We start from the raw sequence: 20,688 nt of genomic DNA, 5'->3' as shown, positions 1-20,688 counted from the left end.
ATAAAGAGAATTTTCGAAACTGCAATTACCATCGCTATAGTGAAAAAATAGTTCACTAGCAACTCCAGCTTCCCCTTAATGAACGAGATAGAGAAAGAAGGAGAGAGGCAAAAGAGTTGACCCCTAATTTTGCTTAATGACCAGCTCTCTGTCTGCAACACGCCGCGCGAGTTCCCGTGATTACTAAGTCACGGAAACGTAAAGTCGCTCTTAAACGCCGAGCTTTAATCATTCCCATATCCCGAGCATACGAGTTGCATGGCGAATCAGCCTACCTGCCACAGACAGCTAGGGAAAGCTGATCCGAGCGTGCCGCGATCTTAGACCCTAATGATCAGTGTTAAAACTGTAATATTATTTGTTGAAAGAATTGTGCTTCTTGATTTTTCGTTAAAAGATTCTTGTATGGTCCTGTCGAAATTTTGAGCAGATGGAAATTAGTAGTTTTGATTTAGAAGATTGATTCTTGTCACTCTTCATGGTACTGTGCGCACAGTGTGACGAAAATCATAGGTACGATACAGCTTATCACAACCCAGCAAACATTTTGGTTGTGGGATGTTGCCAAATGAGAAACAAATGTCAGCGGAACTATAATGCCAAAGCCAGAGCCTACTGTGTCCTCAATTGGTCTCCAATGTGAACCAAATCTGACGAACATATTCCACAGTCAAATTGACGACAACATTAGAGCAGATCTGGCAATAGAACGGTGAAAATGTTGCATATTGACGGAAGTGTGCTAACAGAATTGCAACAAAGTATGTTTTCCATTTGCGACCTTCGGGCAAACATAATTTGTTGCCACATTTGCAATTGCAGAAAATGTTATAGGGGAAAGAATAAGTAACAATTCATTTTGAAGAATACAAGCATTTGCCAATCGTTCTGATTCCGTGAACTTTTTTCGAGTCTGGAAAGTTGCAAGTTCTCGCTGTTACGTCGATCGTGGGCGACGGGCAAATCCAGCAGCACCGCAATGCTAATACGGTTTCGATGGACAAGCCAGCATGCTCGAGGTAATTCTACCATCTCGCAATTGCCGTTGCCAGGGCGTAACCAAACAACGGCTAATCATTAGGAGTATACGCCCCTACATGGGTGCGATAATGAATACATAGTATCTCCGGGGGGGTTCAGCACCCGTTGCTGAAGAGTGTGCGTGTATGCGTGACGCATGCTGCAAGCTGATAGATCGCCCCACGGACGAGGATCCTCCGATCTCTGGTGCGATAGGTGTAAGTGATATCAACACTTTGCTCTCGAGTGATCTCGTTTAAACTGCCGTTGCGTATCGAGATTGTTACGTTAAAAGCGACACGATCGTCAGCTGAGAATTGGATTCTGAAATTGAGAATTCCGTGAAAACTACTACGGAGAGAAAAGTCAATTCAAACAAAACGCCATATTTCGTAACACTCGCAGGTCTATTCAAGCAAGGGAAGAAGAATCGAAAATCCTAAAAAGAGGAAAATAACTAAAAATTAGTACAACAAATTCTTTTTTATTTTTCTGATATACAGGGTGGCCCATTTTAATTTATACAGTCGATTTTTTAAAAAACTAAAAGAGATACGAAAAAATGTTTCAGACAGACATGTCACGATTTCGAGGGGGACATAAGATGATACCATTGGTTTGACCTTGAATAGTCGTTTGAAGGTCACGCGAAGATCACCTTCAATTTCTTAAATTGAAACCCCAACTTTTTATTGCAGATTCTTATTCTCCATCGAAAAGTAAGTAATTCGAAAATGTCAACTTTTTTCAGTCTGAAACATTTTTCCGAAAAATGTTCATCTTATGTCCTTAAAATGATCTTCAAGATGAGTTTTGAGGACATTTTAAGGACATAAGATGACATTTTTCGGAAAAATGTTTCAAACAAAAGTTACTTTTCGATGGAGAATAAGAATCTGCAATAAAAAGTTGGGGTTTCAATTTAAGAAATTGAAGGTGATCTTCGCGTGACCTTCAAACGACTATTCAAGGTCAAACCAATGGTATCATCTTATGTCCCCCTCGAAATCGTGACATGTCTGTCTGAAACATTTTTTCGTATCTCTTTTAGTTTTTTAAAAAATCGACTGTATAAATTAAAATGGGCCACCTTGTATAGATTGTCTTCAGACACTTTAAATTTGCAGATCTACTTGCGAAACTACGACCCTTTGCCTCGCCGCGCTGACTTCGTCGGTGATCCGCCGTGACGAGACCGAAACGAGACAATCTGAAAATGAGACGTCCTGATGGCGGTGTCGTAGAGAGCGGAGTGTTCGTCGAGTTGCGGCAGACCGGTTGTGGAGGAGGGTGGCTTCGGCATGCCAGGGAGGAATTGAGGATATCGGTGGAACCGGTGTCGGCGGATCAAGAGAAGGATGTCATGGTGTCGCCAGATAGGGATCGATAGGATCCTTCTCGAAGGCGGGGGACAGCGGATAACCATGCGCCACGTCGAAGGCACGCCCCGGATGGTGCGGAGTGCAAACACTGTCGGAGCCTTCTGCGGTGACGTTAATGGTTCGCAGCCTCGATCACCTCGGAGCCAGGTAGAGATCGGCCAGCTCTTCCCTTTTATCTCGCGTGATCGGCGCTGGATCGGCTCGAGCGTTTCTGGATGGCGGATGAGCGTCACCTGGCCGATCGTCGAGCCGTTCCTGTTTTGGAAGACGTTTAGGAAACTAGTTAGGAAATGGAAATCTAGTTTGCTTTTCAATGCAAGTCATACATGATTTGTTATGGTGAGAAATTTTATTTGATCGGAGAACAAGCTTATGTAACAAAACTGCGGCGGAGATGTTAATGTACGCAGAATATAAAGAGGAGGACAGCAAAAAATGAGAACACAAGAAAGCATTTACATTTTACTCGATAATTTTAGCATGTTTATTCGCCTCATGCTTACATTGGCACAGTTGTGTGCCTTTTTTTTAATCAAATATTCAAGAATTTTTGATATAATATTACTAAACGGTTAGCGTGGACAATTTCGAGAGACCAGTTACAATAAAAATTTATGTAATCATAAAATTGTCGTATCTTGTTACAAGGTGTAGCGAACAAGACTTATAGCGCATCGATCATGAACATCTAGCTGCCGAGTTTGACGTCTATTTGCGGAAGCTGACAATAAAACTGCGTGTACATCGCACCTTGGTAGATCCACCGTGACAAATCGCATGTGAAACGATCCACAAAATGACGCGCTATAAATAGCACAATGTTTAGACAACGGGATGAGATGCCGACTATACACTATAATGCGGTAACATCAATGGCTGATAGTCCAGAGCGCCTCGGATTCAGGTATAGCGCGCGCCCCCTTTTTTCCCTTCCGTCCATGTAGATCTTTTGAGAAGACCCGCACTTAATAGATCCCGAGAGGACCCGGCGACGTTGTTTGGACGTCTGTGGTATAAACAGAACGATACCCAATGATCTATGCATTCGGGATGAAACGAGCCGCAAAAGACGAAGTCGAAGACTTTTTGGCGTTCAGGGTGGCCCCAATGATACTCCCACATCATTCAAGGGTGTGTTAGGCTCACTGAGGGGAAAGCCCGGGGAAACCTAGATTTCCGGATCAAGATTTGCTCCGTGTTGTCCCCCAATTGGTCAGGTATAAGGTTGTATATTTTGACTTCGGGGCTACCCTATATTTGTAGCAATCAAAACATCAATAATATTAATCTTATTTTGTAAACCTCCAATTATAATTGAAGCAATATGAACATAATTCATATTCATATCAATAGACTGATTAGAGTGATTAGATCGCAGACGTAATTATCGAGTCTATTAAAGCACAATAATTTAGTACAGACGTGACTACTGATTGTGCAACATGACACGGTACCAAGGCAATTGAAATTTCAAATCGCGAAAATGCATAACACATACGGCTCAAGTGAAAATACAATTATTGAAAATAGTTGAGCGCCTGCCGGCGAGATCGATTCAGGTCGCGAGTTCTCTCTAGCGTACATGAACCGTACTTGCAAGCCCACTTCCTACGTGCTTCCTACGTGCTCGTAAAATGCGCGTGAATACAAATGACACAGATGGGTGCCGCGTTTCTATCCACTCGTGCTAAAATCATGCTCCACTAGAGACGACATATTCCGCGCGGCCACCCAAGCTGTTCGAGCCTAGCGCGTTGTGAGAGACGCTCGTGCCATTTGTCCCGAAGGAGCAATCTCCGCTTTTCGCGCGTTGACAATCCCCCCCGCAATCGATATACGACTTTGTCTCGGGCGGATCTGTAGGAGGTCCTCCATTTCGATGCGCGAGAGGACGTCGGGGGCCTGGGAAAGCCATAAATGGGGATCAAGTCGCGCGTGTACGGCCCGAGACGACCCTGGCACGTAGCTCGCGTAAAAAAATCAAAGAAAGACCACCGCTCGAAATGGTGGGTTAAAAGATAATTTAGAGATCCACGGTGTCGCCTTCGCACTCGCACAGACCCGCGGAAGGAAATAATCTTCTCGCTGTATCAAATAGCAAAAACGAAAAGTGCGTGAGGTGAGGCTGAAACTCGATGCCATGGGAAAAATTCCACCGATAAGCATCAATTTCCTTTAAAGTTCACTGAGTTTCGCGAGATACGATTGTAGCATGCGTTGCGAATTGCGGATTTAATGACTGTGCATTTCTAGAGCTGAGAGTCAGTTGAGCATCACGAAACGCAGTGGCATACGAACCTCCCATCGCCAGGGGACTTGCCGTGAAAATGCGGAGGCACTCAGGGTGGGATTAAAGGAACGACCGAATCGTTTTATCCTAAATACGATGTTTCGAAAGAGAAGAGGCCCGCGGAGGTAAGGACTGCGACAAAGGAGCAACAATTACTTTATTTTGACTTTGCGGCCGACTTTGCGTTCTTTGAAACGATCCGATCTCCTTTGTCCACCGCTAGCCCCGTGTTCGGTGTCGAATGTGAAAACGCGACAAAAAGGAGGTCCCGCGGTGCATTTACCTGTTCGGTACCTGTCAACCGGCTGGAAGATCGGCGAGATGTCCCGTATCACGACAAATGGCCATAGACGTCTCTTTACGGATCGCCGAATTCTATGGTGGCGGATGGCGGTTTGGTAGGTGGTTTCTCTGTATGGTCCAGTAACTTCTCCCCGCAAACATGTGAATGCGAGCGCCGAACAATGCGCAAACCATCCAATTCAATCAGAATTTACAACGTGAAATCGGAACGGAGTGGGGGAAAAAGATGGCACTACACGTGAATTCAATGTAATATAATATAATATAATTTAATATATCATAATTTCTGTTTAGCTGATCGTGACGTAGTATGAGTCTGCATCACACGCATACCAGATGAAAACTACATTTAATTAAGATTAAGATTCCAATTACCGATTTCTTCACTCGAATACGAATATTACAGTTTTAATAAAATATACAATTTTTAATACGATACAATGGTTTTAGAAAATGGAAAAGGGGACAGTTTTGGCAGCTCTACACCGTTAAAAATTGTGCGTCCATATGTTAAAATTTTCTTGTGTTGCCATGTTTTGATTACTACTTCAATGTAAAATTAACATACAACTGATATGTTATTATTTTTATAACAATTTTATATGTTACATTAATGTTAACTTCATAACTTAACATTCTGTGTATGTCTCTTAGAAATGGAATATTATTTCAAATGCTTTTAACACATTAATTTTAAACAATCAACATGTCACAAAGTCAGTTTAACATTCTAAAAGAAGTTAAAGTAAATCTTCAAATAATCATGAACTTTGACATATAAAATAATCAAATTTACTAACATTAAATGTTTCTATCAAAAATAATTTAAGTTGAAATAATTACTATCATGTGTTAATATAACATAAAAAGTAAATGTTCATATTGTACGAACGAAAATGTTCTATCAACTTTTCTGATGAGTTATTGTAACTTCTCTTCCATGTAGTTTTCAATTACTTTGTATGTTATTTTTACATCACACTTAAAGTTACAATAACAAAAATAAATGTAAAGTATTGTGTTAATTACTTAACATTTCTAGTTTGTCAGGAAGTAACATATGACGAATGAGTTACTTTAACTTAAAATTTAGAGTGGACTTTCTGGGACATGCAAAAAATGTTAAAATTAATATTTTATTTTTTACTGTGTATAGAGCATTATAATTAGCTTCATAGTTTTGCTGTGAAGATTTAAAAATTTCAAATGCCTGCGGTATCACGTACATACATCTGACACCTCAAGAGAGAAGGACGTGCTCGCTGCATCGTGAAAAATCGAGAGGAACATGATGGTCACGTTTACGATACAGTACGATACAATACAACATACGTTACGTGCGGTGCAATGGGACATTAACGCGCTGAAGAGTCGTTTCACATGGAAATCGACGAGCTCGCTTAACCGATTTTCACGGTGCCGCGAACGAAATCCGTATTTTTCGGGAAAAAGCAGCCCGGGCCCTCTGGAGTGGACGACGTTGAAGGATCGCCCCCGTCCGCCATCGACGCTCTGCTTTGCACTTGAATAACCCAATTTCAGGATGGAGCAACCTCTCCCGGGCATCCACCAGCTACGTCCGCAAACAATCCATTCGACGAAGATTTACGAGTTGAATTTTATCGCGCGCGCTTCGCATTCTTCGCCCGTTACATACGCGCCCGCCGTGAAACTTCCTTAATGCGGTCATACTTCCTTTTAGTCCGCCCGGAAGATCCGTGAAAGGAAGATCGCCGACGAGAACGGGTTCACCAATGCGCGGGAATGAGTTCTCGAAAACTCGTGACGCTCCCCACGAATGTATTCTATTCTTCATACATGATTTTATAAAGCGCGTATAAAGATCCCTCTAAAAAACCTTACAAAGGTAAAAAAAATACGCCAAGTACATAAAAAAGCAAAACTAAATATGATGAAATCCATAGTTAACTAGCCAAGTACCTAGAAGCAATTCAGTTTGAGGATTTGTAATTTGAAATAATACTTGGCGTGCTCGGGTCGCATTGGACATGCATTCTTCTAAATTTGTACTTCCTTGAGTATTTTCACTAATGACTCGTAAATCTTTGTATTTGGTAATATTAAAACAAATACGTTTACAGTTTTGCACATTAGCGGAGTGATTATAAATATCCCTTTTCATTACTCACTCAATACAAATAATTTACACATAGAGTTTACACAAATTATAGGTAGGACGTACGTTTTAATGCGACCCGGGCACGCCAAGTATTATTTCACATTACAAATCCTCAAAGTGAATTGCTTCTAGGTACTTGGCTAGTTAACTATGGATTTCATCATATTTAGTTTTGCTTTTTTATGTACTTGGCGTATTTTTTTTACCTTTGTAAGGTTTTTTAGAGGGATCTCATTACTTTTTGTAAAAATTTTTTACATTTCATTAATTTTAAATGTTTTTATGTATTTTTGTATTGCCACAATAATATGTCATTTTATTTCTGTTGTGAGATCTCATCAAACATAAAAATGTTGGATAATAAAGATTTATCTAATCGTGCAAATCTTCTTAATACTTCTAATTGTCAAATATAAATTGTGACAATTTAAAATTTTCTCTCTCTCCCTCTCTCTTTTTTTCTCAGTTTCATTCTATGAATATAAAATGTTCCAACTTATATCTTAAATTGTCATCATTTATATTTCAAAATTAGAAGAATTATTTCCTTATCATTGCGACGCTATCACGATAATTTAATTTAAAACAAGTAATTTTTAATTTTTTATATAATAGTTTTTGCGATTTATATCTTAATCGTAAAATAAAATATTTTCCATGTATTAAAATCAGTTTTAATTCATAATAAATTAAATCGTGCATCTGTGAACGCACCTCGAGTGACAAAATCGCTTTGCATGTGTATGTGCGAGCATACGTACACATTCAGTTACAATATCTCAGGATAGACTGCACCAATCTTATTCGAATTGGTCGCAGTCGAAAGCTTGCATCCATATTATATTTTTAAAGTGCCGTTAGATTTTTAAATAAGGCTTTAGTTCCTGAGATATTTTAATCAAAAGTTTGTTTGACATAAATTTGGCATGAAATTCCGGATAAGCTATACGGTAGCGCTCGACGTTTATGCAATTCTTTCCGAGCAGTTCTGAGATGTTTATAACATTATTTTTTATATTGCCTAGAGTTCTCTGCTATTGAAAATACCGTAAACTCAGAAATGAAAAAGTTCTAGAGCCCCGTAGAAATTTTTTCTTTTTCCGAGCAGTTCTGAGTTGTTGATATTGTTAATTGGCATATTGCCTAGAGTTCTCTGTTATTGAAAATACCGTAAACTCAGAAATGAAAAAGTTCTTTAACTGGGAAAGATTTTTTAACTGGGTCTATGAATAAACATTTGCAAAGGACTGTTCTAACATGGATTTTGGATTGCGATATGGACTATCAATACATTTTTGCAAATGACCCTTGTAACTATTAATATGGATTTTTGATTTCGCTTATGGTTTACTGATATACATTGAAGATGGTCTAACGAATAAACCGAAATGTTTGTTGATTGATTTGTACTCAAATTAAATTGTCATAATATATCGTTCAAAATTAGAAGAAATATTTACTTATCATTGCGACGCTATCACGATGATTTCATTTAAACAAGTAAATTTAAATTTTTTATAGTTTTTGCGATTTATATATTTATCTTAAAATAAAACATTACCCAAAAGTATTAAAATCAGTTTTAATTTATAATAAATTACATCATGCATGTGTGAACGGCATGATTGACGGACAAAATCGCTTTGCATGTGTATGTGCGAACATATGTACGTGAGTTTGAACAATATCTCAAGACTGACTGCATCAATCTTGATCAAATTGGTCGCAATCAAAAGTTTGCACCCATATTATATAATAAAAGTGCCGGTAGATTTTTGATAACGGCTTTAGTTCCTGAAATATTTTAATCATAAGTCTATGTGACCTGTCAAATGATATAAATTCCAGATAAGCTATACGGTAGCGCTCGACGTCTATGCACTGAACTTGCTAACGCTCGATGTTTATGCAGTGATTCTCATTGTTCGGAACTTTATTTTTTATTTTTATGTACTTGGCGTCGCGACGCTACCGCGTCGCTTGATTAATATCTTGTTTTGATATATTTTTTGCGGCATCGTATTTTATATACATATGTATAGATTTGTTACGGAAAAGCTTCTTCATATCACGATTTCGTGTACGAAGTTTAATACTAATATAAATAATTGCATTATATTGTCGCACAAATTAACTGTGTCTATATGACACAGATATCGTAACAAATTCCATTTATGTGGATAGGGACATCTATGAAACGTGTATATAGAGACAGACTAAAGGAAATTCTTGAGAGTACGTGCTATTTTTAGTGTTGGCTACCATAAGTGAAGAGGAAAAAATCTTACAATATAGTATACTTTATGTTCTATTTGTGGTTAAGGGGGAGAGCATGTACACCACAAGTTATCTACCATGCAAAGATGACATTTATTTTTTATTTAAAAACGATTATTAATCTAGAAAGAAGTATTTTAATATTTATATATTTTACAAAAAACATACGCAACAAATCTTCGAAAATAAAACGAAATCATTTGAACAATTTTTGAAAAAACATAGCCCGGTTATCTTTTTCTGGCTCCGATTTAATAATATCTCTCGTCACTCATCACTAGCATTTCGATGGCTTGAATCACAGTTATAGATAAGTGTTTAATAAGAGAATTTCTTCTTTGATTTATGTTTCTCTAAAACATATGGAATTCCTGCATGATTCGATTTCTTTCGCTTGATTTCTTGAGAGTACGCAGCGCATACTTTATTTTTTTTTTAATTTCTTGAGAGTATGCGGCGTCTAGAACGCCTACCTTTCAGTCTGCCCCTTTGTATACATGTACTGCGTAAGAAATTTGATTTCGTTACTCGCGATTACGCGGACGACCGAGTTCAGGCAGGGCGCGGGAAGCGAATTTGTAAAATGAATTTCACGGCTGAGCAACGAAATCCGTTTTTCGTTAAAAAAGGCCAGGTCAGCCGAGTCGGGTGTAAAATCGGTTGATATTGAAATTAGGGGGTGTTAAGCTGGTCCGCACCCTACTTTGCACCTGAATGACCCAATTCCGCCGCTGTTGCATCTTACGATGCGCTCGCAGGAAAGCGATCCTATCTACATCATCTACGACCCTATAGTACCGCGCGCCACGCTTCTTTGCAAATGAATGGGGTGCGCGACACTCTTGAGATCTGATTCTTCTACCTCGGGGTGGATCTCGTTGACTTTTCTTTAGGTTTCCGCATTGTGAATCAGCCGCGCGTCTCGCGAGCTCCCGTCACAATGCCAATTATGCGGGTCGTGCAAGATTCCGAGGCAAGATTTCAAGGGAGAACGCGCGCCCGATTTCGGGCCCACGTGTAAACGAACTGTTTACATGATCGCCTTTTCAGCGGCTGACTTTCTGCTCTACGATTTAAAGCTGTGGCTTTCAATTTTCACGTCGTAGACCATCGAATCGCGACATAAAGGCGGATTGTCGTATAATGCTTGAACTTTTTGAAGCTTTTACGGATATTTTACATGGGGTACGATATCTACGTGATCTTTGGGAGTAAGTGCATCACACATCTATAAATGAAGAAATATATATATATACAGGGTGGCCCATTTTAATTTATACAGTCGATTTTTTAAAAAACTAAAAGAGATACGAAAAAATGTTTCAGACAGACATGTCACGATTTCGAGGGGGACATAAGATGATACCATTGGTTTGACCTTGAATAGTCGTTTGAAGGTCACGCGAAGATCACCTTCAATTTCTTAAATTGAAACCCCAACTTTTTATTGCAGATTCTTATTCTCCATCGAAAAGTAAGTAACTTTTGTCTGAAACATTTTTCCGAAAAATGTCATCTTATGTCCTTAAAATGATCTTCAAGATGAGTTTTGAGGATCATTTTAAGGACATAAGATGACATTTTTCGGAAAAATGTTTCAGACAAAAGTTACTTACTTTTCGATGGAGAATAAGAATCTGCAATAAAAAGTTGGGGTTTCAATTTAAGAAATTGAAGGTGATCTTCGCGTGACCTTCAAACGACTATTCAAGGTCAAACCAATGGTATCATCTTATGTCCCCCTCGAAATCGTGACATGTCTGTCTGAAACATTTTTTCGTATCTCTTTTAGTTTTTTAAAAAATCGACTGTATAAATTAAAATGGGCCACCCTGTATATCGAATAAACACATACACACACTATATACTATGCGAGACTTACATTAGCATGGTGTTTGAAAAATGTAATGCAATTTATCAAGAGCGCCGTATTTACTTATGTTATTTGCAAAAAATAAGGCTACTATCGAACGCGGTGGGAGTCCGCATTGTGCTGCAAAGTAAAGGGGAAAAGGAAGAATATAAGCGTGACGTCGAGATGGTTATACAAAGTCCATTTTCAGGATAAACGTTGTAGTAGTACAAATGTCGTTCCATTTTTTAGTAGCTACGTGAGCTGAGGACCATTTTTCAAGGGAGAGATTATCCGCGTTAGAATGACCGTTGGAGATCGTAGACTCTGCATGAGACAGAAGACAATACTATGCTTTTTTAAAAGTGAGTCTGATCGATAAGACTCTGTAATTAAGTGTCTCCTTGCTATAGGAATATAAAATGGTATTATTTATCTTTCACAATATAATTACACGATATAATGCAAATAAATAATTCATGAAACTTGTAAAGATTGAGTAATATTTAACATTTTTTGATAAAAAATAAATACATATCAAATTTTATAGTGAAAATGAAAATATAAATTAGATAAGTTCATAAATTATATGCATTAAATATTTAAAAGAACTTTGCGTTATGTATGATACCTACTTGAAGTTGTTAGAAAATTATCCTCTTTGTCAAAATAATATTACGCTATCTTCAGTCTATCTTTATTTACTGTATTTTTATACTGTAAACATATCTTAAATTCGGAAATAATGTAACATAAATTCCTGGCAATATTTTCAATACAGAGCTACGAAGCTCAGATGTAACGTATAATACATATTTGAATATGATATAGCAATATATTAGAATGTTCCATATCAAGATTGAAAGAAATAGTAAAAATATCAAAGATTAATAACCTGGATGGTACGTAACCTATGCTAAATATTAATTTATAATTAATTTATTAATTAATTATAATTGATTAAAATATAATGTAGTGGCATTAGATTTTTGGACATGAAACTTTTTGAGAAAGATTTGCTTTTTATTTTAATTAATTACTTGGAAGATATGATTACATATGTTATATTGCGTATTTCCGACAATATGTATCCTTTCAAATGCAATGTATAAATCTACAACATTTTGCCTTTTCAGGAACCTCCGTGTAGGATTTGTACTCGTCTTGCCCCGCCGACTACTTCCGAACTGCACAGAACTCTGCAAGGCCGTTATAAATCGTCTGTCACCAGACGAAGAGAGTACTGCGAGCCAAGAAGATGCCATGCAAAAGTGGGTACGGATTTGAAATCCGAATTTCATTCACGTTCCTACGATGTCGATCGTATCGTGAACAAGATTCAGGAACTGAGAAGAAACGTTCAAGACGTCGGTGAATTAAAGCGTCATGACAAAACAGTAATCCATTAACAAGAAGTAGAATAGAAATTCTTTAAATAAGTGTGAGGTAATAAGTTTAGCATCAGCACACGTCAAATACGTAAACGCAATGTTTTCACGAAAATCCAGAAAAAGATTCAGCGGAAAAGTCCGTCGTCTTCAGCTACCGAGATAACCGATGTAACAGCCGCTCGTCGAACAGTGGAGAATTGCTTGAGGGAAATGACAAAAGTGAAAGCGTTTTTAGAAGACGATAATTCTTGGTGGAAAATTCTGAAGAGTCGTTCGGTCGATTGTTGCCACCAGAAAGTTCCGCATCTTCATGGGCTTTTGGACGGATCTTCGGTTACCCTAATGCTGCTTGAGGAAGAGGCTGACGAAGTACGCTTTTCCTTTTTCTTTTTTTAAAAATTTTTTTAGAGAATCCCATAAATTTCAGATCGAAAAAGTGCTGCAGATTCGCTGTGGGTAATTCACCATATTTAACGAGAAATTCGGCGGTTTAATGAGAAGCAGTATGAATTTACAGTGTTTCGAACTGTTTTGGCAGGTTCCACGTCGTTTTATGACCTCGACACCGAAGAAAAGAAGTGACATCGCCGGTTTCAGCTTTCGAACATCTTCCAAAGAATCGACGAGTGAAATGAATTATACTGAGCAGGGTGCAAATCCATCGAAGGAGGATACGCAAGCGCGCACAGCTTCGTGTTATAGTATTGATATGAAATCAGCATTGATAGAAGTTGCAAGGTAAACTGTCTCTAAAATTATTACAAAATTGTCTTAAACATATCATGATACTAATTAAATTATATCACCATCTACATTATAACCATCAACTGTTCCTGCTGCGATGCTGAAAATTCATGTATATAAAATATTCTCAACTCATATTTTGAAGGGAATAATTTTTTTAGTATTGATAGACACAATCCAACTGAACAATATGCTAAGAGGGATACCAGAAGCAAGCAGGGTACTGCTCCCCTTGAATTTTTGACAGAAGTACGAGAAGACAGAAGCAATATGCAAAAACCATCAAAGTCCTCATCCAGACGCAAAGACACAGTGCAGTATGAAAATAAAGAAAAGAGAACCGACAGATCAAATGGTAAAATACAAACTGGGAAGCTGATATTATTATATTACACATTACTCGGTCATAGCTATATACATATCATTATTACCGATCCATAATATCAATTTGCGATTGCTGTTAATATATAACTGAAAAATGTAAAATCGAAGCAACATGGTTGCATGGCTAAGGCATAGGGCTTTCAGTTGTGTCGCCAAGAGAAATATGGTACGGTCAGACAATGCCCGAGGACACGTTAAGGCCACGAGAGACATTTAGCAGCGAGAACACCGGGGGCATAAAGCACATCGACTTTGAATCTAACGTGGATTTGAGCACGGTTCATAAAATTTACATTACTCGTAAATCTCGTCCTCCAATATCCATCAGTTATCGCTTCCTTGCACTTCCAGGAGCTCCCATCTAGAAATACGGCGGGTCACAAGCCCAGGGCGAAACCGATCACTGAAAGATGCGTTCAGCATACTCAAAAGTTGCTGTCGAAAATTTCCAGGACCAGAAGCAGGGATTAATATTTAATATAATATTTCAAGACATAAATACGCTTTATTGTACTATTTCTATGTAATAAACGCGACGTATAAGAAGAAAGAGAATTATAAAGACACGTTTGACATTTAAATAATTAAATGCTGCATAATGATTGCTGTCGCAATTCATGCGTTTCATACTTTCATAATTGCTTGATGTTATCGGATGCGAGATTGATGTATCGATTGCACTTATCGAGTTTCCTATCATTCAATTCTTAAATCTTAGTTTTGTGGTTTCTCATGTATGTTTAATTAAAATAATCCATAATTTCAACCGCGTATCGCAGAATTGTTACGTTCTGCAGGAATCTCAGAAAGAGGATTCGCGATGTATGCATGCGCTCTTCGAATAATGATGACAAGGTTAGATTAAATCTCCACATCCCGCTTATCTCTTATTGCCAGCAGTTTATTATGCATTTTACAATTTCAAAAGTACGTAGATACATAAAACAATGACTTTTGTCCTTGAAATTTACATATTTGTGAATTTAGACGCCTGAAATGAAGAAGCTCCTTATAATAGTGAGGACTCCACCTTCCGCTGTTGACGATGAATTAAAAATGGGCTCAAAGACCATCGTGATCCTCCGCGAACGAGCAGTAATGAGATCCTCGCTACCAACTACGAACACCTCACCCAAAAGTACAGAGTTGCCGTAAAAATTGACGATGCCAAGAGTAACGTTATAAAACATTTCTAATCGATCGATGACAGATCTCAAAGCTGAACGCTCCAAGAAACGACGCGTTTGCATCCGCAAGGCGGAAGACTCGGACCGAAAGAAGAGATTCTGTTCGGAAATGTGCCAGATGAGACGTAAAGACAAGATTTAATAAATATCCGGAAAGTTATCATGGAGGAAGAAGAGACAGAATCGACATCATCTAATGAATCCGCTTATACTTTGAACTCTGAATTATCCGAAGCGTCACTGAAGCAGAAAAAGAGCATATTGATAGTCGATGACAAGCGATGCTTAGGATCATGCAAGTCTGTAGGCAGAATTGAGTCATTCTTTAGAGGCGCATGCTCAAAATCATGTACGGAATATAGGAAGACCAAATCAAACGGGTACATACGGCGTTTGTATCAATCAACCTGTCAATTGATTTTAATCTTTTCGTCTTGATGATTACGTTATCTCGATGAAATTACGTTATATTTCTTTTTAGAATTACGTGCATTGAAAAGGAAACGGCGCGTACAATCAGTTTAACTAAAATTGAAATTAATCGACCTGAATTAAGCAATCGACTAGCACTAGTTGACGCACACGATTTTAATCAATTTTTCACTTTTCTAAATAAAAGATTGCCATTTTGAATTTTACATAGATGCTTTATTAAATACACTCACTCCCAAAAAAAGCGGTACACTAAAATTTAGGGAAAAATTTACCAACCTTCAAATGATCATAACTTGGTAAATAATGAAGATAAAAATATGTTCAAAAATGCAAAATGAAACTTCAAGTATCCACTTTAAGAATATTTGAATGGCAATTATGGTCGGTCATTTGATTCAAAATGGCAGATGACAAAATGAGAGGATGCAAAAGTGATAACCGAAAGTCCGAGTTTGTAACGGTGCATGGCGTGAATTAGATATCGCAGCCTAATGGGACCAAATGCAAATGAAAATATAGAGTGTTATCTTTAAAATGCTTTTTACCGAGCTCGATGCGATCATTTTTCGCTGAGTTGTGCAACTTTAAAAAAGAAAACACTCTGTTAAGTAAATTTGGAGTATCTCAACAAAAAATGATCGCATCGAGCTTTGTAAAAAAGCGTTTTAAAGATAAAACTATACTTTTATATGCATTTAGTCCCATTGGGCTGCAATACCTACTTTACACCATGTGCCATCGCAAACTCGAATCTTCATTTATCAATTTCGCATGCTCTCCCTTTCCGCCATTTTAAAAAACTCGTCGTGCACAATTTCGATTTAAATTGCGAAAAGTAGGGTTTCAAAGCTTTAAAACCGTTTTTGAAATTTTGTGCTAGGATAGTTAGGTACCGAGATATTCAATTTCGAATTTGCAATATCGTCGATTCAGCAAGGCCTAAGGAATTAGAAAACCCTGCGGTTCGTTTAGTTCTTTTATAATTCCAACTGCTGCGTTCATTATTCTTTATACTCCAAATCCTTCTTATGTGGTGTGTGCGTGTGTGGGTGTAGGTGTATGTAGGTGTGTGTGTGTGTGTGTGTGTGTGTGTGTGTGTGTGTGTGTGTGTGTGTCACAAGGATGAGGACCCCGTGGTTCGTCAGTTCCACAGTAATTTAAGACTCCAAACCCTCCGTGTGGGGTGTGTGTGTGTGTATGTGTGTGCGCGCGCACACAAGTTATGATCATTTGAAGGTTGGTAAATTTTTCCCTAAATTTTAGTGTACCGCTTTTTTTGGGAGTGAGTGTATAAGATTTTAAATATTATAATATGGAGTTATAATACGGAGAAGCACCATGGAACTGAGAAAGACATGCGTGCACATATCCACAGAATGTTAATGGGCACTTTTCTGCGTAGAAACCTTCACACTCCACACACTCGGTTCGAAGGCGGTGCGACCGCACTAATGTCGATCATACACTTTACATATGTTTCAGAGCTGAGACGAGTGTTTCGGACTGCAAACCGCAAGCGTTGCGTGAATCATCATCTCGTCAAAAGAAGTCCAAGACAAAGCCTGCGGGAGAAGTGCCACTGTCCGAACAACTGAAAACGAAGATGAAAGAAACATCGGAGAAGTTGCAGGTCTTTTTCTCTTGTACTCGCGTTCGCGTCGCCGGGATGTTCTTGCGCGAGCCGAAGAATCTCAATGAGCAACTTCCTACAGAGCGCCTGGCCATTTTTTTCTTTCAGAGAACGACGAAGCATACCTTGGCGAGAATGAAGTCCTTGTACAAGAATTTCAGGAAGAGACGAGCTATTGGATTCAAGTGCGATCTGAAAAAGTGCGATAGTACCTTAATGGAATGCAGCGCGAGATCTTGTAAGAAGAAGAGCATGATTTTTGGTGAACCGAGTCGTCATGATCCAAAAATGATCGACTTCAGTGTCAGTGACAATTCGACAGCGTCCAGTGCGAGCGGAAAGGCTCAAGAAACTTAACTTTATATTTAAAAATTTTAGAATAGAATTGCTACTTTTATTCGACTTTAGAATCGTCTGATGAACTTAAAAGTATGCAATTGGACAATTAAACTATTTAGACCATTTGAAATCCTTGTATAAATAATATTCTTGAAGATCCCCCTCAAAATCAGAAATAAGAGAAAATATTTCCGAGCATCTGGCACAAGTTTCAATCAAATACTGGATCAACAAACGCGAAAATAAAGAGAAGCTGGCAAGTTGCCGTAAGTTTCTGTAACTCCAAAGATTTTTCACATTTTTCGCGTGGGATTTATGTTTGAGCGTCTAAAAACGTTATCGATTAGTATTGACGTCTACCTCTGATCGTCCGTCGTTATTTAATGATTCCGCGAGCGTTTCGCCGAGAGGGCGGAAAATAAATGGGAGGGAGTTCGTCGGTTTACGTGGGCGCTAAGTAGCAATATATCACTGCGTAGGTATTCAGGAGGCAAATCGACTTTTATTGCTTTGCCGTGCTTGTAAGCCGGACGCGCACCGTCCCGCGCGTGTAATCTGGATGTAAAGAGCTCGTTACGACAGCGGTGCTATTCACATTCGGCTCCCAACTGACAACGAAACTACACGTTGATCCGTTTCGAACACGTTATTTTCTGCGGGCTTGTGAGTCACTGAGCGTGATTGAAAATTTTAATTCAGTACAATCGTGCAGCATAATTTGCTACGTCCAGCCTGCTGCGCGGGATTCTTCCTCCTACACTACATCCACCATAAACGTTCATGATGGCCGAATATATTACCATGATATTTTTCCAGAAACTGCAGGTTGCACCAACTCGCAGAACTTGGCGATTAATTAATTCTTTCAATTAATTCTTGCAAATTAAGGGGGGAGCCTGCTTTAGAACGCTGAAAATAAGGTATATTTTACGAATTGTTTTTGGAGAAACTATACAGCGGATCATTATAAAACTTTGATGCATTTATTAGTACATGTTTAAAGATAAAAAAATTATTTTTTGATTTGAATGTATCGCTTGTAGAGGTCGTCCTGGAGAAATCTTAGTGCGGCCGCGTCGTCGGCATTGCAAATTGCTGAGCATTCTCCTGCCTCCGAATTTCGTCTAAACTGAAAAATTGAAATATGTTCTCGTTATTTATGAATTCCCATCGTCGATGAACCAAAGAGAGAAGAAAAAAGTTGAAAAGTGCCAAAATGGTGGAGCTTAGAACGCAAAAGTACGATTTTTAGGCAAAGTTGTTGAACTTTTTCATGCAAAAGTAATTGTTTAACTTAATGTTTTTATGAATATTAAAGGTTCATCGACGATGGGAATTCATAAATAACGAGAAAATATTTCAATTTTTCAGTTTGGATGAAATTTGGAGGCAGGAGAATGCTCACCAATTTACAATGCCGGCTGCACTAAGATGCCTCCAGGACGACCTCTACAGGCGATATATTCAAATCAAAAAATAATTTTTTTATCTTTAAACATGTACTAATAAATGCATCAAAGTTTTATAATGATCCGCTGTATAGTTTCTCCAAAAAAATTCGTAAAATTATACCTTATTTTCAACGTTCCAAAGCAGGCTCCCCCCTTAATATTTAAATATTAATTCTTAAATATAATATTAATTCTTGCAAAAGCGTGAGTTGTCAAATCATTCTCGAGTTCGCAGTAGGCAAAATATTTCTGATGGAGTTATACAATTAAGTAGACCTTTATTGATTTTCTAGTGAGTTTGGCTGAATTTACCTCAGTCAATCTCGGTGGGGGCTCGTGTTCATTAGACGCTTGGACGTCTGCAGTCGTAATGTCTAAGAAGACGATTCACACAGTCAGTCCACCCACGCTGGAGTCTCTGACACGCTCGGCCGCATAAATCGCGTGTTTTCCTTCTTATTGGCTGATTGAATAATACATGTAACCGAATAGTATTAAACCGGCTGCGAGCGAGAGACACGCAAGCTCCATGACGCCTGTCATGTCGGGCGGGTCATGCGTCAGCATTTTGACGAGTTGTTTAGGTCGATCAATTTATCGCTTGAGATACACGCGCTTATATAGCTTGGTTGCGCCTGTATTGTCGATTCAGGATTAACCACGCGATGCAAGATAAGATTGCGGATTTATGAGCGGCTGTCTACTTTATCAATTCATCATTTTGCATCTATTATATATGTCTATCTTGAGCGTATCTTTGGCTGCGTTCGATTGCCGTCACGCGCTCGTAACGGTTATTACATGATCGTCTCGTGTCTCCTGGAATGCAGGAAAATCTCAGTGATTTTCCCGCGGAGAGAGAGATTCAACATGTTAGTTAATGCCTAGATGGCATTAAGACACTTACTTCCATGTGGCTTTCCAAATTCGTTCTCTCTGTTACTCGCCCGCGTGCGCGCATTTGCGAGGAGACGTGCTCCGTCGCCATTGCGGTATTTTACCATAAGGGGTGAAACGTTATAGTTGATCCGAGCGTGCGGCGCTAATGATCGGCGACGTCCGTTACGCGCGCGAGAAATTACGGTACGAGCGAACCGTCCGAGTGCCGAGTATAATATACAATTTTCATTACGCTGATTTTTTCGAGAGGACGTCGGGATTCCTGTGGGCGATATCGGCGCGCGGATGCACTCTCGCTGGACGACGAAGGGAGGAGGAGGAGGAGGAGGAGGTGGAGGTCGCGCGTCGTTCACCATGCGTGTAATTTCGCGGCGGACTGTACTAAAAATATTATTATTTCGTCGCGCATGAACGACCCGCCGGGAGAAAAAGTATTAATGATGGTGTATTACGCGATGCGGCGTCGACCGAGGTGCAAAAATCGCCGCTAAATCACCGGCCGGCCGCCTATAATCTCGTCTATTCGCGTAATTTATTACGCATTGATATTTACAATCCTTTAGGGTTAATATCTCTCTCCGCGTCGCGACGATTGCCTCGCGAAATCGCCGGTAATGCGAAACCCCCTCGTTCGAGGACCGACGATGATCCCCCGAGATTGCATATTTAACGCGCGCGCGACCAATAAATTGACCTTCCTAGCGCCCATTTAGAAGACATTTGCGAATCAATCAAGGCAAAGTGGTCGGCAAATTTACGTTTAATCATGGTACGATCATTCGAGATTGTGATATTCGTTAAGCCCGTTTTAGACTATGCAACATATTACGCTAGATTTGATGCAATTTCTTGAACAATTTTTTGCACTTGCTTGCCGTTAAATTGTATTGTGTTTTATATTGTACATTTTATTTGATGCAAGATTTGCGCAATTATGACGAATCCACGCCAATTTGTACTTTT

At 38.9% G+C, this 20,688-nt stretch overlaps 1 protein-coding gene across 1 annotated transcript; it reads left to right on the top strand.

Annotated features, from left to right (window-relative positions):
* The first annotated feature begins 2,236 nt into the window (after nucleotides 1–2,236).
* On the top strand, nucleotides 2,237–14,254 carry LOC113562700. The gene is made up of 7 exons (XM_026972847.1): nucleotides 2,237–2,386; nucleotides 12,401–12,661; nucleotides 12,773–13,024; nucleotides 13,194–13,393; nucleotides 13,561–13,754; nucleotides 13,928–14,061; nucleotides 14,135–14,254. The coding sequence occupies exons 1-7, from the start codon at nucleotides 2,237–2,239 to the stop codon at nucleotides 14,252–14,254; spliced, it is 1,311 nt and encodes a 436-aa protein (XP_026828648.1).
* The last annotated feature ends 6,434 nt before the right edge of the window (nucleotides 14,255–20,688 follow it).

Source organism: Ooceraea biroi, chromosome 10, assembly GCF_003672135.1.
Source record: "Ooceraea biroi isolate clonal line C1 chromosome 10, Obir_v5.4, whole genome shotgun sequence".
In the NCBI taxonomy this organism is placed as follows: Eukaryota; Metazoa; Arthropoda; class Insecta; order Hymenoptera; family Formicidae; genus Ooceraea; species Ooceraea biroi.
Note: the sequence above shows the minus strand (reverse complement) of the source record. Positions and strands in the feature narration are given on the sequence as shown.